Source organism: Dipodomys merriami, unplaced genomic scaffold (genome assembly GCF_024711535.1).
Source record: "Dipodomys merriami isolate MVZ:Mamm:240054 unplaced genomic scaffold, mDipMer1.0.p SCAF_637, whole genome shotgun sequence".
NCBI classification, from domain to species: Eukaryota; Metazoa; Chordata; class Mammalia; order Rodentia; family Heteromyidae; genus Dipodomys; species Dipodomys merriami.
The window spans coordinates 538,395-557,672 of NW_027206221.1; the positions used below are offsets into that span (position 1 = coordinate 538,395).

The following is a 19,278-nucleotide window of genomic DNA, read 5'->3' on the forward strand; positions in this document are numbered from 1 at the left end:
TATGTAAGTGTTAGTTTGATCTTTAATTTTAAAGATTTCGTACCCTGGCATACACCTTCACCCTGTCTAAATCCATATGCTAATAATCAGAAACATGATCTAAAAATCATAGAACCAGTCTTTGGAGTAGTTTGCTCCAAACTAATTTTCCCTTGTGATAGATGTTACATGTATGTGTTTGTAAATATGTAGAGATATGTGTATATCAATACCTATATCTATAGATAGTAGATAGATAGATAGATAGATAGATAGATAGATAGATAGATAGATAGATCCATTTCCAGTTCTTTACACACCAAATCTGGGTAAACTGAGACCAGTAAGTAGTCAACTTTCTGCCACACAACTTTCCTTGGTCAATAGTTATATACTCTGGATAAGAACTTGAATTAAGCTGGGTGCCAGTGGCTCACACATGGAATCCTAGCTACTTAGGAGGTTGAGATCTGAGGATTGAAGTTCAAAGCCAGCTGGGGCAGGAAAGTTCATGAGACTCTTATCTCCAATTGACCATCAGAAAACTGGAAATAGAGGTATGTCTCGAAGTAGTAGAGTGCTATCCTTGAGCAAAAGAACTCAGGGATAGCACCGAGGCCCTAATTTTAAGCCCCATGACTGACAAAAAAAAAGAGTTGTATTACATTGGGGCACAGCAGCTCATACCTATAATCCTAGCTACTTGAGAGATAGAGACTAGGAGAATTGTGGTCAAAGGTCAAGCCCAAAGAAAAAAATTTATGAGACTCGTGCAGTTGTGCCTTTAAAGTACAAATAGCAGGATTGCAGTTCAGGCCTGGGCCTATTAGAAAACTAAAGGCCTGTTCAGTATGGCCCAGACATGGCCTGATGAAACTTTCTGCTCAATGCCTCACAGCTTGTCAGCTGTTTTGAACAGGAATTCTGGTCTTCTTCAAAGCTCATGTGCATATGTCTATGGTTGGACTGAGGCTCTGGCATTCTTCTTACCCTCAGCCAGTTGCTGCTCTCTGCATCTGAAGACTTCATTTTCAGAGAATCTTTCCCTTACCTGGAGTAACACACACACACACACACACACACACACACACACACACACACACACACACACACACACACACACACAGACCTTGAACCTCTGCCTTCCTGAAGAACCCAGACACATCCTGATGAAGTGAGATGCAGTCTGGAAAAATCTTTCCTCTAAAAATATACCATAGAACTCAATCACATAAACAAAATGCAACATATTCACAGTCTGGAGGATTATACAAGGTTTACAGACCCTGAAGGTTAGTTTAGAATTCTGCCTCCTCTGCAAGTATACTGCAACATTTCTGTTTTCAAATCTCCAGGCCATCGTTTTAGGGAGAAAGACCATGAGCAAAAGTCCAACAGGCAACTGGACTTACTGAAACTGCCTCTCCATTTGAAGGCACAGAAGTACTAAAAATCAACATAAAGCAATTGTTTACTAGTTAGTAATACTTTTGGACAAATTCCAGAGTAAAATAACTATATAAATTGCAAAACTCAGAGGCAGCTTTTAATGAATGACTTAAGGTAGAAGAGAAGATTTGGTACCTGTTTAGTTAATAAGTATGTAGACAGACACTGTCTTATATAACACAATCTGGCTTTTATGGATTAACCCTGTGAGATTCAGATGGAAGTACAGACAGAACAGATAACAAAATCCCCAGACAATTACCATCAACTACTGAGACTCACAGTAATCTATATCAGAAGGCCTGGGTGTTCACTTCATACAATGTAAGACACTTGTGAGGCTGTATAGCCCAGTGGTTGAAACACTGGCTCTGCAGATCCATATCTTGGGTTTGCATTTAGTCTCTGCTACATCCCATAAGCTGTGTGACTTCAAGCAAAAAGCCTATTGTCTTCGGGCCTCAGTTTCCTAATCTGTAAATTAGACCCATGAGAGTCCTTAGATCCTAGAGTTGTTTTATGAGGATGAAGTTAATTTCCATGAATCACCTAAAGCAATATCTAGCACATGAAAAATGTTGGCTGTCGTAACTCAATGCTAGTCAGTGATTAAGCCTTTGGCAGATGTTATTCCTTTTTATTCTCACAACGATCCCATAAGTATCATCATTGTTTCACAAAAACAGATGAGGAAAAAAATGTAGTCATTGGAAATCTAAATAACTTCTTCAGGGCTATGCACATAAGCTACTAAGACATAGCTATGCTAAATTACAAGCCAGATTTGTCTTGAGAGTACCTGCTTTTTACCACCAGATAGTAAATTAACATAGTAGAACTACTACAGGTAGGAATTTATTTATTTTCCAGATTCTTCTGGTTTATCCAAAAAACAGCCATGCACCCTAACAAATTTTATGAACAGGCAGATCAGGACATGGTTTAGGAATGGAGCATGGTAAGATTGTGACATCAATAATATATTGGAAACATTTGTAAAACTATCATTTGCGAAAGGTAATTCCATGCAGACAAATATATTTTTGGCTAGGCCTCTACTTATAAATTTCACATTTCAAGTGATTCATCTATCTGAACAGCTGATGCTATTAATCAAAGAAAGTAAACTTACCTAGATGCTACATGTACACCAGATGCTATGCACACACAAACACTCCCTCTCTCTCCCCCTCTCAGTCTCCCTCTTTCTCTTACTCATTCATTGCCTCTTGCTTCCTCTTCTCACCAAAGCCTTGGTCCCATTTCCAGCTTAGGAACCTCCAGAACTAAAGCACATCTCCCATAAGCCAAGAGCTGAGGTAAATGCTAGCCAGCCAGTGAGTACAACTGTACTCACCCTTATCCGCACTTCCAAACACTACAGTGTCAGCCTGCCAGGCAGCGTTGCCTCTCCCAAACATTCTCCTCAGTTACACCAGTGATGGGGGGTTTTAATTTATTTTCATTTCGGTGTCCTTGGGGTTTGGGTTATAATCTATTTCCGAATTGCAGCTCTGAAGCTTCTCTGCTTTGGTGGCTCTTGCTCTTAACCAGAGTCTTTCTGCCTCACGGCAGGCTGTCTGTCATTCTCCTTCAGACTGGAATCCTCCATATGCCTCGGGGCTTGCTAAGCTCCCACAGATCTCACATTTCTCCATATTACTGTATTGTCTGGTTCCTTTGCTTATGCCTTATTCTCTGATGGAACGTTACTCATCTGACTCTAGAACTATTTTTTCCTGCTTAGGTCCCTTCAATCAGCTGGCATTGATGTCAGGTGCTTGGGACTGGAATGTCCTGACAAGTCATGATGCCCTTGGCCATTTATGTTCTAGTGGGAAAATTACACAGACAATTTCAAAGTTATATGGGCATAATATACAAAGATAAGCCCAGGTTAAACTAGAACACAACCCATCCAGATGGTTCAGGAAAGCTTCAAAGAAGAATTTATGTGTTTCAGATGTGTAAGAGTTGACAATCAGATAAGAAAGAGGAAAGAAGCCAGGCTTGTAATTCTAGACACTCTGAAGGTATAGGTAGGAAGGTTCATCATTTGAAGCCAGCTCTGGCAAAGTTGTCAAGATCCCATTTCTTTCTTTTTTCAAAAGAAAGAAAGAAAGAAAGAAACGGGCTGGGAAGGTGGCTCAGTGGTAGCGTGCTTGCCTCGCATGCATGAGGCCCTGGGTCCGATTCCTCAGCACCACATAAACAGAAAAAGGTGGAAGTCATGCTGTGGCTCAAGTGGTAGAGCTCTAGCCTTGAGCTGAAAAGCTGAGGGACAGCGTGCAGGCCCAGAGTTCAAGTTCCATGACCAACAACAACAACAACAAAAAAGAAACTAAAAGCAAAAGGACTGTGGACATGACTCAAGTAGTAGAGCATTTGCCTAGCAAGCTTGAGGTCCTGAGTGCAGTCCCCAGTAACACCAAGAAGGAGGTGGCTTGACTCCACTTCCGGGAGTCAGGGCAGAAAAGATAGCTGGAGCTAGACAAGACAGTACACTTATGTGGTTCAATGGTGTAGTCCCTCAAGTCTGAGGCTGAATGGGCCTCAATAAGTAAGAGAAAGAGGAACAGCATAGAAAAGGCTCTGCCTTACCATGCTAAGCAGCTCAGTTTTAAGTCTGTACAGTATGATTTCTTAAGCTTTTTGCCAATGCATAGTATTAAAATTAGTGAATTTCATAGATTCTAATCCAAAACTAATGTGTGCCTATGAGCACATACATAATCATACAAATGCACACATGTAAATTTGCCCGTGATTTCACTCACTGTACCTATACATCCCTAGAAGCCAACCCATATTTAAAAGGTGGAAGATGGAAATAGGCTGAGAGGTAAAAGGAAACCCTTGAAGTGTTTACGCAGAGAATTAGATGAGCACATATTTGTTTAAGTACAATTCTACAACAGGCAGGAAACACGGTAAAAAGATATTCTGTAGCTTGACAAGTGATGACAAAGTTGTGATCTGAGTGCTGATGAAACGTTATATAGGCTACGTGTCATGGTGAGTGGTAGAAGGTAGAAGTCACGAAAAAGAGAAGGAGACAAATTTCAGGTGTCCATTTTAGAAGACTGTTAGTCGGGTAGGAAGGACTTTAAAAAAATAAAAATAAAAATAAAAAAAAGAAGGGTAAAAGTAAAAAAAGAGATCATCTCCCAGTGTTACTTCATGTGAAAGTATCTGTGTCCCACATCCTGGGACCTGGGGCTCCACCGCAGACCCTCCACACGAGGAGACCACATAGAGACCACGGGGGGGGGGGAGGGGGGGTGGACTGAGAAGTGGCGGGGCGGGGGGGGGAGGGGGGGAAGGGAGGGGTGGGAGGATGGAGTCTTGTCCTGAACACCATCATTATTGGCCTTTCAAAGTGAAACTGCTCATCGATTGGCTGTGGTGATAACCAGAGGCCAGCATCCCGCCGCTGATTGGACGAGAGACGGCCACACCCCTACCTTCTTTCTCCTTTCCCACGGAAGTCTGTTGCCAGGCAACGGGTTTGCTTTCCCCAGTTTAAAAAGTCCGCTTGACACCTGCGAAGGAGGCCCGACCACCTGCCAGGGCTTAGACTTTTCACGCCCTCTCCGCGCAGCAACAGCCCGGGAGTGTCTCCGTTGCGCACCGAAGCTTCTCGGGGGAGTGTGGACTGGCACTGCAGTGACTGCTGCGCCACAGATGAGTTAAGACCCCTATTTTCCTCCTAGAAAAAAGAAGAGGAAAATTGCGCCAAACTCAGAAGTTATTCATCTCGGGAGCATTTTAGGTTGACATCTAGTTAACTGGGTGACGGAAGGTAACTCGAAAGCAGCAAGACCTGAAGCATTGGCGTCCAGGTGACGACCCCGCTGCTTTAGTATGTACTGTAAAACTTACATCTTGCTGGAAAGAGACTTCAGAGAGCTGAGGCAGAACAATTTCGTGGTAAGTACTCTGGAGGTGCGAGGATTTGTTTCATGAGCTAAGATTTTTTAAGAAGTAGCTTAAAGCCATGCTTCTTAAAAATCATCTAATGGAGTCTAATTTGCTACTACTGTATTGTTACTTGATGAATCAGGGTCATAATAATCATTACTACAGAGCTAGGCATTGAAGGCTCACGTCTATAATACTAGCTGTGCAGGAGGCTGAGATCTGAGGATCTGGGTTGGAAGCCAACCACGGGTAGAAAAATCCATGAGACTCTTATCTCCAATTAACCACCAAAAAATCTGAAAGTGCAGCTGTGGCTCAAGTGGTAAGAGCATTAGCCTTGAGCAAAAAGCTCAGACACAGATTCAGGCCCCAGTAACACACACATACAAATAAATATGAATTCAAGATGATAACGACTAACAGTATTGAGTACCTTTGAAGTTAAGTCTTGAGTTTCATGCTCTGTCACATACTAAGTGCAAGATTGTTCTCAATGATAAATACCACTATGAACTAAATAGTATTTCATTTTATCCAACCGAAAACCTAAGGCTACAAAAATTTCCTTAAAGATTTGGCCCTAGGACTCCATTAGAAGGTTTTTCTGACTCTCAACCTTTTCTCTTGTGTTCTGTTACTTGCTGTAACAGTATATATATATTCTGGTATAAAGGCACTACCTTTATACCAGAATAACAAATAAAAACCCTCTCTCTTGCAACATTTACACAGAGGAAGGCAATTCCCTTTTGTTCCAAAAAACAGCAAAGAAGTTTTGGTGACCGTTGGTGCCATAGCTGAGTTATAGAAGAGAGTGAAAGAGGGGAAGGTACTCAAAGCAAAGAACAGGAGAACGAGGGTGTAGAATGCAGATGCTCTGAACAGGTGCACTTTGAGTTCAGTAGTGGTGTTTTCACTTCTACTATAAGAGGGTTAAAAAGAAAGAAGGCCAGGCATCAGTGGCTTATCCTGTAATCCTACCTACTCAAGAGGCTGAGGTCTGAGGATCCAGGTTCAAGACCAGCCTAGGAGCATTATTTACCATAGCTAAGATATGGAACCAACCCAGATGCCCCTCAGGAGATAAATGGATCAAGAAAATATGGTATGTATATGTATATGTATATATATGCCATATCTATGATATATATGTATATATGCCATATATACATATATATACCATATATGCCATATATACATATACATATGTATACCATATATATGGTATATGCCTTCTATGCCTCCATCAGAAATATAGACATATAACCATATAGCAACTCCCACATCAACAAAAAAGTAAGTAATCAAGAAAAACGTTAGGGTTTTTGAAATTCAAAGTAACCTGGTAACTGATTTTCAAAACTATAATAAATAATTTGTCTTCTTTGGTTTTGTTTTTAAATCAAAGGGTATTTCTGCCTCTCCTGTAAGTGATGATATGTTGAAATGGGAAGCTGAAATTGAAGGTTTACAGGATTCAATGTGGCAAGGTATATGTTTTCAAAACTAATCTATTCCTTTTTTATTTGTATACCATTAATATCTTGTATTAATATAATGTGTGTAATTATATATGATATTTATTTAATTTTATCTATATAATTATGTGTATGTTACATTACAGTACATAATTTTTTGGAATTCTTTAAATGTGTAAGTTTACATCATATCAGTTCTCTAGAAGTACTCAGATATTATTTTCTCTAGAAGTTTAAAAGTATTCAGATATTATTTGCCATTTGCCAACACATTGAAATTTTTAAGTGTTTGCCTATATGTCAAATTTTAATGGTATATGTATGCATGTGAGGTGGGGGGGTATTAAAGACCAAACCCAGGGCAACACACATTCTAGATAAGTACTCTACCACTGAGCCACATGCCTGGGATCCAATGTTATTACATTTCTAAGAAGCAAACACAATAAAGAACATCAAGCAAGAATATCTTGTAACATTCTTCCAAGAGATCAAAAAATAAAAATTCCTATTGGTTTTGAGATCCTACAGTTACTTTCTTCTCATTTTCCCCTCTATGATTTTCCCCCAGATTGCCTCAAGTCAAGTTCTCAGAAAAGACTGTCTGGCTGGCTATAAACTGTAGTGACCATGTGTTATGTCATCTGCAGATTAAAAAGATAGATTCCTGAGTGAGATAGGGAGACTAGCTGATAATGACAATAACATATAATATGTATTACTATGAATTTTGACTACCATTTTGAATATATATATATATAGAGAGAGAGAGACAGACAGACAGACAGACAGAGAGAAAGAGAGAGAGAGAGAGAGAGAGAGAGAGAGAGAGAGAGAGAGAGAGAAAGAGAGTGGTTAGTTATAATGGCAGACATCAAGAAGGACTTTACAAGGAAGTACCATTTAAGTTGAATACTGAAGAATATGTAAGAGTTTGCCAAGTTCACAAGAAGGCAAGCAGATTTACAGGTGCAAGAGGGTACAGCAGATTCTGGGAAGGCTGAGTTTAGTCAATATGAGCAACATTAGAGGGGCTCAGGTAGTGGATGGAAAGAGCTGGGAGGAAAAAGACCAAAATGAATGCTATTAGGTTGTAAGATGTCACTTCTACTATTCACAGGGGTCTATGCACTATAAAGCAACTTACCTAAGAAAATCATGGAAAGGCTTTACTATAGCAGAAACTCTAGTATTAATCAGGTTAGAGGTAAATCATATGCTATTTTGGTAAACCTATATTTCTGTGTCACAGGATTGCATTTCCAATTGGTATTAACTTTTCCATCAGAATATAACCATGTGCCTCCAGTTGTAAAATTTACCTCCATTCCTTTTCATCCAAATGGTAAGGACCAAATGAGATTATTTTCCATGTTTTAAAAAAAATCTTTATATTGTTTTACCAAGGGAGTTGTTTCAATTCAATGTACACCTCATTTATACAATGCATCTTGAATGTTGTCAACCCGGCCTTCACTCCCCCCATCTATCCCAACACCACCCATTCCCTCAGTTTACCTAGTTTCATTTTCATTTATATACATTGAGTATTATAATTGTATTTTCCCACTATTCCTCTCTCCATCCTCTCCCTTTCCCTTAACCCTTGCTTTCCTCAGACTAAATGTGTTTTACCTTCCTGATAGTCATTTTGTTAAACTGTTAATCATTCAAAGGTGTTGCACCTTGGAAATCCACCCCAGGGAACACAGTTTGATTATATATATTTGCATATGATCCTCTATGCTTTTTTGTTTTTGTTTTTCTCAGTCATGGGGTTTAAACTCTGGGCCTGGACGTTGTCCTTCAGCTCTTCAACTCAAGGCTAGCACTCTACCACGTGAGCCACAGTGCCACTCCCAGTTTTGTAGTGGTTTATTGGAAATAAGGGTCTCTGGGACTTTCCTGTCCCAGCTGGCTTTGAACTTCCATACTCAAATCACAGCCTCCTGAGTAGCTAGGATTAAAGGCATGAGCCACCAGCGCCTGGCTTCTCTGTGTTTTTATATGTATTTTTATTTTACATCTAACTTCTACATATGAGAGAAAACATGTAGATTTTTCATAACCAAGGCTAAGTTTTTCTAGTGCTAGTATTTACTAATCATGTTTCTTTGTAACAACTGGATTGTAATTATAAAAGTGGGGATTGTCATTGAGGAAAATAAAAAGGCAGAAGTGGCAGTCACCTTGAAGCCTAATTCAACATTTTGCCGTTTCCTTTTTTCTATATACATTTTTCATGTAGTTGGGATATTACATATAAGGTTTTGCATCTCACCTTTTTATTTAAAATTATACAAGCATTTTTCCTGCACCATTAAATGTTCTTCAAAAGTCATTTCAAATAGCTCAATAATGCACTTAATCATCCTTGTACTATTCACTATTTTAGTTGGATCTGATTTTTCATTATCCTAAAAAAGTGGTACACTAAACAAATTGAAATTTTAGAAAAAAAAAACAAGAAATATTTCTGCACTAAGTTATATACAAAGTGATTTCTTGAAGGATCACAAATCAAAATTTTTAATGCTCAGAAAGAAGACCATCTAATATAATTTTTATGGGCTTGTTGAGGAAGGTCCTTCTAAGCATGATAAAATCCAGAAACTATTGGAAAAGCATGCCATCGTAAACTTCATAAACTTTTAAAACCCTCTGTAGCCAAGCAGAGATTTGAAAAATTGACTTTTGCAAATGGAGTAGAAAATATTTTTATTATCTTTAAATTAGCATAGGTTAATAACATGTAGGATTTTTTTCACTGCAGTCATCCAGAGATGTGTTCAGTGTATTTTAAACAAGATCACTCGTTCATATGGTTGAATCCACATTTGTGAGACCCCCCCCCGAAGTGTAAGCAAGCTATTAATCTCCATCTTCATTAAGATAGATTTTTTAAGTGAAATAACCTACATGATATGTATTGCCTTTAAACAGAATAAGGAAATCTCTGAAAGCTAGACTTTTGGGTAATTTCTATATCCCTTGAATCTTTATTGCTGGGCACACAACAGGTGCTCAGATCTCTGTGAATAAGTATTTCTATCAGTTAAGATGTTGGCAATGCATTGTTGAATGAAAAGCCATTCTGAACAACAAAACATAAAACATTCATATAATAAATACCCTGTATGAATATGGTTATTTATATGTACATGTGTTCATTTAGACCACTTGGTAATAACTAAAGAGGAGCAGGCAGGGAAGCATTTATATTTTACTTTATATTCTCTTGTGTTTTAATGTAGTTTACAAAAATACATTATTATTTTCTGTAATTTGTGTGTGTGTAAGCATGCACACACACACACACACACACACACACACACACACACACGCATGCATGCATGCCATTACGGGGACTTGAGAACTCATGGTCTGAGTGCTGTCCTTTAGCTTTTCCACTCAAGGCTAGAGCTCTACTACGTGAGCCACAATTCTACTTCCAGCATTTTTTGCTGGTTAATTGAAGATAAAAGTCTCTCAGACTTTACTGCTCAAGATGGCTTTGAACAGTGGTTCTCAGATCTCAGTCCTCTGAGTACTTGGAGTTATATAGATTTGAGCTATGAGTATCCAGCTTAAAACTTATTTTGACACAATACAAAATTACCTATGAGGGGCTGGGAAGGTGGTTCAGTGGTAGAGCACTTGCCTTGTATGCATGAGGCCCTGGGTTCGATTCCTCAGCACCACATAGGCAAAACAAAAAAGCCAGAAGTGGCGCTGTGGCTCAAATGGTAGAGTGCTAGCCTTGAGCTGAAGAGCTGAGGGACAGCGCCCAGGCCCAGAGTTCAGCCCCCATGACCGGATCCAAAAAAAAAAAAAAGACAAAATTACCTATGAAACAGCTAAAACTACATGATAGAAGCACTGGGACAAGCATAGTGTTTCTTAATAGAGAGAAGAAATAAAAGAAAGAATACATGCAATATTTACCTTAATTTATTAGTTTTATTTTTAAATAAGTCTTAAATAATAACTTCATTAAGTGTATATATTGATAATAAGTCAATATATTATTTTAATACAGTGGACCCAAATACTGGTCGGCCCAGTATAGATTTTTTGGATAACCCTGCTAGATGGAATCCAAGCTATACACTGAGCAGCATCTTACTTGCACTACAGGTAAGTATAGATTTTCTGTAAGGCTTATATATTTGTGTTTGTGTATGTATTTGCATGTGTGTATATATTGTGTTATGTATTGTTTATGTGTGTGAGAGACAGACAAGACTGAGAGACAGAGACTGATAATTTTTGTTTTTAAGACATAGTCTCATTATATAGCCCAAAATGGCTTGACCTCTCAATTTTCCCATCTCTGCCTGCTGGGATTTTAGTTGCCTGCCACCATGCTCAGCTTAAAATTTTCTTTATTTCTTTTTCCACTTTCTTCCCTTTTCCTTTTCCTTTCCTTTTTCCCTTTCACTTACTTTCCCATCCTTACTTCCTTTGTTGTTGTTGATGATGATGACGATGATTGTGGGCCTTGAACTCAAGGCCTAGGTGCTGTCCCTAAGCATTTTCTGCTCAAGGCTAATGCTCTACCACTTGGAGGCACAGCACCACTTCAGGTTTTCTGGTGGCTACTTGGAGATAGGAGACTTTCCTGAGTAACTAGGATTACAGGCATGAGCCACCGGCAACTGGTTTACAATCTTAATTTCTTTGAAAGTTTGTATCTCCCTGTGCAATGCAAATGTAAATATCAACACCCTTCCATAGAATGACTGCTGAAGCATAAGCTGTTCTTAACTGGATATTATAAAATGCCAGTCTGGCTTTGAACCAAGATCCTTGGATGTCAGCCTCCTGAGTAGTGAGGATTATAGGTGTAAACCACCAGCACCTAGCTTCTTCCTTTTTTGTAATAGTATTGGGGCTTGAACTCAGGGCCTGGACATTGTTTCTTAGTTTAAGGCTGACACTCTACACTTGAGTTGCAGCTCCATGTCTGGCTTTTTGGTTGTTAATCGAAGGCAAGAATCTCACAAACTTTCCTGCCCTGGCTGTCTATGAATTGTGATCCTCAGCTTCCTGAGTAATTAGGAGTAGAGATGTGAACCACTGGCACTTGGCAATTCATTCTTTAGTCCTCTGAAACATTCAAGATATTCAACACACAAAGATTAAAATGTGCAATGTATACTTAAATGTTTAAAGAATAAAACCATTATTTTACATTAACGTGGATAGTTAAGGCCTTTCGCAACCAAATATACATTTTGTCAAAGAAGAGAATAATTGTATGGTTTGGGTTATAGATTGTCTTAAGCTTTCTTTGGCTTTTGACCTTACTTGTTGAAGGTACCTTCCCTTCACTCACAGATCTTGCCTTTTTGCAGGCAAATTGAGTGATCACAACTTAAAATATTCAACTTTTTCCAGTGTTTCCAACAGTGCTAGTTAGCAGCATTGTCTTATGAGAGTTCATAGCAAACCAAGGGAATAATTAAACCAGGGACTATCTTCTCTTCTGAGATAGATTCCTATTTCCCAAATGCATCCTTTGCCTGTGTGATTGTGCTTCTTAGACACATACCCTCATCCTGTCTTCTATCTTACCCTTAATGCCCTAGTTTCTCATTGGGGGCTAAAATTAATTGTTTTAGTGGTGATTGCTTTAACTACTTGAATTAGGCTTAGCAATCTATCTAGGAGCCTACTTATCATCAAAATATCTGGAAATAAATTATTGCATTTGATCGATTAGAACATTTGAGGAATAAACATTTGACTTAATTAAATAAATTTTCTCATGGAAATTATGATACAAAGTCTATTCCTTATTATGAATGATAAATAAAATAATAGTTAAATTTCTGGCTAGTTATATTAATATAGTGAGTAAATATACTCTTTTAAAAATATGCAACTCATTTATTCCTTCTACAAACATGTACTTAGTATCTGCCTGTATGTAGTTGTGTTCTGGTAAAGAGACATTCTGAGCAAAACCTTTAAGGAAGTGAGTAAGTATGATATAAAGATATCTGGGGTGGACTTTTTTGGATACCTTTGGAGACACATTTCTATGTCTTCCACCTGAACTGAAGTCTTCTCTAAGAACATTAAAAACAGAATTATTCCCAAATCTAATACGTAAGGGCAATCTGGAATAAACTGGTCATGTTTTTGAGCTGTAGAATAATTGAATATAATGAAAATTGGGAGCTCTGAGATTAGATTTGTTCTCTTCTTCTCACAGTTCTTTCACTTGACATCGCTGGATATGTTTCTTCATCTCTCAATATCTTCAACTCTTTAGCAATGAAACATGGGTAGCTATTTCATGTGATTTGTGAGGTTGACATTAATTAATAAATGTAAAGTGCTTAGAAGTATGTTTGGTCCAAGAAAATCACTCAGCAGTTAATAGTTAATAGCGTTGTTGTTTTTACTGTTAATCACTAATAAAATGACTGCAAAGCATTGTCAAATATAACATGAAAAACCAGTAGATAACACAATTTTTCTTTTTTTAATATATTAATGAAACAAATATACCCACATCATAGAAGATTTTTAAGATTCTGTTAAAGAAAAGACAATCATTAATAATAATAAAGAAAAACCCTAACTACTCTACTGTTATTTCCTTGTAATCTGTGTGTGTGTGTGTGTGCGCGCACGCGCGCGCGCGCGTGTGCGTGCGCCAGTATCAGTCCAGGAGCTTGAACTCAGGGCCTGGGCGCTGAGCTTCTTTTGCTCAAGGCTAGTGCTCTACCACATGAGCCACAGTTTCAATTCTGACATTTTTGAGTAATTTATTGGAGATAAGAGTCTCACAGAGTTTCCTGCCTGGGCTGGCTTCAAAATGCGATCCTCAGATCTCGGCCTCCTGAGTGACTAGGATTACAGGCAGGAGCCACTGGTGACCATACAATCTTAATTTCTTTGAAAGCTTATATCTCCCTGTACAGTGCAAATGTAAATATCAACACCCATCCATAGAACGAGTGCTAAAGCATAAGCTGTTCTTAACTGGATGTAACTATTGGTACAGCTGTTCACAGAAGAATTCAATTTTTCTGTTTCTCTTTTTCTCTTGGAGAACTTTTTACTACTTTATACCCATACTTAGATAATTTAAAAATTGGGTCTCTTTTTTAAAAAACTATTTTGGCAAGGTATCTGGTTTATCCATTTTAATGTGCACTCGTGTACTAGCTCTCCAAATCATTAAATACATTTAATGGCTCTGTATACATCATAGGTGTAGGTCTTAGGCACAGTGGCTAATGAGAAGAGTACTGAATAAACCTTACCAGATGTGCTCTCTGCGTAAGATTATCTCTCCAGCAAAAGACTAAAAGCTTGCTCCTGAAGATAAGTTTCATCTCGTTCTTGCCTACTTGGAAAGATAAAAATTCAATCCCCAATGAATCCTTATTTAAGCAATCACAATATTCTTGGACATATGGCCCTAATGGGTTTTCCAAACAGGAAAACTCAAGTACCAGCAGGAAATTCTTGTTGCCTTTAAATACCAGATGTTAGATGATTATTCTCATTAGCAAAAGCCTGCTATGATTTCCATAATTTTGTTCTTTTATGTTTTCTTTTGTTTGAAGACAAAGTCTCCCTACGCAGGCCAGTCTCATCTCAATCTCACAATCCTCCCTGCCTCTGCTCCCCCAAGCGCTGGGATCATAGGTATGCATCGCATCGCCACGCCCAGGTTCTCCTTAACTTCCCAGTCACAATTAGCACTCTGGCCTGCAACTACATTTAGATATTTGAGTAGTAGTACTTATAGTAGTTGTAACTTTAACCATAGTTTATTCTATAGTCAGCATGTTCTTACATAAACTGTTTAAATCCTGAATTACTGAATAAATATTTGCAACTGGGGCAAGAAACTTTTGAGGTGTCTGATCAAGAAACTGTGGCCTAGCAAAACAACTCTTTGTTGCCTGTGGTCACCTGTTCAGTCCAGTTGTACAGACAGTGTAGTAGGCAGAAATTTGCATGTGTGTGTGTGATAGTACTGGAGGTTGAACTCAGGGCCTGAGCACTGTCCCTTAGCTTTGTCTGCTCAAGGCTAGCATTCTGTCACTTGAGCCACAGTTCCACTTCTGGCTTTTGGGGAGTTAACTGCAGATGAGTCCCACAGACTTCCTGCCTGGGTAAACTGGCTTCCAACCATGATCCTCAGATCTCAGCTTCCTGAGTAGCTAGGATTACAGGTGTGAGCTACCATCCTCCAGTTGTTGGTACAAACACTAATCTAGGTACTACTGTGCAAGAATTGAAGTGATTAATTAGCTCATCTTAAAATAAGAATGTTGTTGGGGATTATACAAAGGAGCCATGAACTCCTCACATGAAAGCAGGGAAAGTCAGAGAAGATAAGGAGGAAAAGGAATGAGGCAGAAGGGGAGGTCGAAGAGTTTTCAAGCATAAGAAGTTTCATCTCACTGTAACTGCTCTGAGATCATAAGAGTGTGGTATGAAGACTGGAGATAAGCCTGGGAAAGCTGCGGCTGACAAGATACCCAGCTAAAAGCCAGCAAGAAAAGGGGACCTCAGCCCTAAAACTAGAAGGAACTACCTTCCTCCAACCCCTGTATGAAGCTTAGAAGCAGAAACTCCCTGCCAGAACCTCCTGATTAAAAACCCAGCTAGCTGACACCTAGACTATTGACTTGTTAGTTCTGGAAAAGAGATACTAGTCCAATCATCCTGGATTTTTCGCTACAGAAATATAAGATAATAAATTTGCATTTTTCCAAATCAAAGCAACTCTAAGATATCATCTTAACCCAGTTAGATTGGCCAACATTTTGAATTCTAACAACAAATATTGGTAGGGATGGTGGGGAAAGGGAACCCTACTGCACTGCTTGTAGGAATGTAAACTAGTACAAACACTCTGGAAAGCAGTCTGGAGGCTCCTCAAAAAACTTCATATAGATCTTCGCTATGCCATACTATTCCTTGACATCTACTCTGAGTCTCATGAGCCAGGATACGATAAGGACACCTGTGTACTCATGTTCATTGCCATACTATGCACAATAGCCCAGATGTCCCATAATAGATGAATGGATCCAAAAAAAACTGTGGTGTGGTTCCTATATACAATTGAATTATATACAACCATTAGAAAGAATAAGATAACATCATTTGAAGGGAAATGGATGGAACTAGAACAAATCATATTAAGTGAGGTAAGCCAAGCTCAGAGAGACAAATGGCTCATGTTTTCCCTGATATGCAGAAGTTAGATATAAAACCCACTGGGATGTGATAAATTACACAGAACAGTGAAACCAAAAGAGGATAATCTTGGGAGAGAATCCAAAGATGCAATGACCAAGCACCTCTTCATGTGTATATAATATAATATACATACTGAAATTAACTCCAAAGATATGGGAAATCAATGAACTTCTTTCTTAATTTGTTTTTTTCCTTTTTCTGATGACTCTGTATTTTTTTATCTTTTATACAGTGTATTCATGTGTACATCTATGTGAGGGTAGGAGGGGGGCACAGAATCAGAGGGAAAAGGGTGAGAAAGTACAGCAGTAGAGCTCACTGAACATTGATGAAAGTGAACTATGCAACTTATGGGTAGAGATGGGAGGGAGGGAATGGGAGAGAATGAGGGAACAGATGACACTATGCAAAATAAAATGTACTTATTACCTGATGTATGTAAATATAACCTTGATGTATATCACCTCTAAAACAATAAAGTACATTAAAAATAAATAAATTTGTATTTTCTTAAGCTGCTAAATTTGTGGTAAGTGATTGCAGCAGTAATAGAAGATGGCTATGAATACTAAATTATCATTTAATGATTGTGAAGAGTGCAAGCCTCCATACATGTGTTGTTTATCTATGATCTGATGTGGTCTTTTGTTAAGATGAACAGATTTTATTTTTTACCCTATGCAATGGAAATGTTTCAGCGTTCCTTAGTGTTTAGTTCCTCTTCCATAAAAATGCAATTAATATTTATGTGATAGGAACAAATGGTACCAGAAAGAACATTTACTTTGATCCTAGTGTTTGGTTCATGAGTATACAATATTAGAACCAAGATAGATCGAGAGTTTATTGGGAGTAGTGACTATGTTATGTCTATCTCCAGCTCAATACATAAGAGTCATTTTGTAAATACTTGTAGGGAGTTGTATATGTTGGTTTGCATTTTCTTTCAAGACAAACCTGAACAAGTGCCTGTTGTATGCTTTCTTTTAGGTTATGCTTTCTAACCCAATGCTAGAAAATCCAGTAAATTTGGAAGCATCCCAAACTCTGGTTAAAAATGAATATTTGTACAGAAATATAATTCATACACTTTCCCAGGAGCCAGGACAAGGTAAGAAGTGTTGTTCCTTGGCAATTACATATTACACAGTGTTCTTTAGCATTTATACATTAAACATTAGTTCTTACATTATACATGAAGTATTATGTATTGTTGTTCTTGGCAATTATACATTAAGTATCATTCTGTAACATTTTTACATTAAACATTTATACAAATAAGTGATTTAGCAAATAACTATTTTTATAAGGAAATATTTAATTACATTCTGTTTGGGCTTTTTTTTTTTCCAGTACTGGGGTTTGAACTCAGGGGCTTGTTCTTGGTAGGTTCTATCACTTGATTCCCTCTACCAGTTGTTTTTGCCATAGTTATTTTTCAGGCAGAGTCTTATGTTTGTGCCCAGACCAGCCTGGACGATGGTCCCTCTATGCTTTCATGTATCTACATTGACAGGCATGTGCCACTGTGCTCGGTTATTTGCTAATTGAGATAGGATCTTTGGGTCTTTTTGCCCTAGCTGACCTCAAATCATAATCCTTTCATCTCTATCATATGAGTAGCTATGGTTACAGATGAACTAGAATCTGTATCCATTTCAGCAATTAAATACTATTAAAATCTTCCCTACTGTAATTATCAAACCAATCGGTGTGTTCCTTTAATTAAAGATCATCAGAGATTATTTATTTGTTTGTTTATGCTAGTCCTGGGGCTTAAATTCAGGGCCTGGGCATTGTCCCTGAGCCACTTTGTGCTCAAGGTTAGCACTTTACCACTTGAGCCACAACACCACTTCCACTATGTTTTTCTGAGTACTTTATTGGAGATAAGAGTCTCACAGACTTTCCTGCCAGGGCTGGCGTTGAACCATGATCCTAAGATCTCAACCTCCTGAGTAGCTAGGATTACAGGAGTGAGCCTGGATCATCAGAAATCTTAAATTCAGTATTTTTATATGTTATCTTTTATGTTCTGGATGGATGGTACCATTGGAGACTCGACCACACATCATAATAAGACATGAAATTTCAATGCTTATGTCCATAGTGAATATTTCCTAGACTTCACACATGTTACTAATCTTGGGCCTATCCCCCTCTTAGTTAGCAAAATATTCAGCATTTTCTTCTGGAAAGTTCCTCCCCAGGTATGCTTTCTAATGATTCCTGTGGAAATGGCACTCAAAGCTCTCCAGTCTTCTGCTTTATTGTCTGATTTTTATTTGGATACCCTTGGCATTCAACTAGTGACACCCTTGTGAATCTTTTTTTTCTTGTTATTATTACTAACTTATATTAATTGTACAAAGGGACTTCATTGTGATATTCCTATAATGTGCTTTGGTCACATCTACTCCCTCTCCTACTCTTTCTGATTTCCTTGATGAGCTCTTGTGGATACGCAAACCCATCAATAGCTCTCAGCCTTGCTTACCATCTTGTCTAGGCTGGGAGTGGGTGCCTAGGGCAACATGAAGACACTGATTGTTCCATCACTTGATGTGGAAGGATGCCCAGATGTGGCAGAGACAGATGCTTTGCGTCAGGAGTGAAAAAGTAGCAGAAAGCTTGTTTGTTCTTAATTGCATAGTAGTACTTCTACAGGGAATTGTATGAAAAAAAAAGGCCAACAGGAATAAATTAACCATTGGAAGAGGCCTCTGCTAGGATACTGCAAGAATCTCTCTCACATCCATTTCAAATGCTTATTAAAAGAATCTAGGAAATTCACAGGAAGAATTGTTGTCATATTTTTTAGACAACTCAAAACTGAAACAGATAATTCATTGTATAAACAAGAAACACAAGGCAGCTAATGAGATCATCTCTGGAGGCATTCATTATAGCTAGAACCATGTCCTCAGAGTCTGACAGGAGGTGCCTGACAGGACGTATGGAATGAAAACTAATAGAATGACGGAATGAGGAATAAAACATAAATTGAGATCAAGACTTTACCTCGCCATTTACTTAGAAATAGAATCAACATCTGGTCCCCACAGCCTCTTCCTTAGTGAGGACTTCAAGGAGGAGGTGATGAGCAAGGGTCCTGCCCACTCTTCCAAGTTTAATAGGATGAACAGAGACAGTCCTCTAGGGTCAACAAATTTAAGACTTGCAATACATAGTGAAAGGCTAACTTGACAGCAGA

At 38.4% G+C, this 19,278-nt stretch overlaps 1 protein-coding gene across 5 annotated transcripts in view; it reads left to right on the plus strand.

Moving 5' to 3' along the window:
- Positions 1 to 4,923: 4,923 nt before the first annotated feature.
- Ube2u (ubiquitin conjugating enzyme E2 U) overlaps positions 4,924 to 19,278 on the plus strand; it is a 60,271-nt gene continuing 45,916 nt past the window's right edge. For all 5 annotated transcript variants that reach the window (XR_011368284.1, XM_070004648.1, XM_070004649.1 and 2 more), the window contains exons 1-5: positions 4,924 to 5,358; positions 6,758 to 6,839; positions 8,080 to 8,172; positions 10,867 to 10,964; positions 17,055 to 17,175. Coding sequence is in view for 4 of the 5 variants with exons in the window: in XM_070004648.1 (XP_069860749.1) it covers positions 5,293 to 5,358; positions 6,758 to 6,839; positions 8,080 to 8,172; positions 10,867 to 10,964; positions 17,055 to 17,175 (460 nt within the window). In the remaining variant the exon portion in view is untranslated. The remainder of the gene's footprint in view (positions 5,359 to 6,757; positions 6,840 to 8,079; positions 8,173 to 10,866; positions 10,965 to 17,054; positions 17,176 to 19,278) is intronic.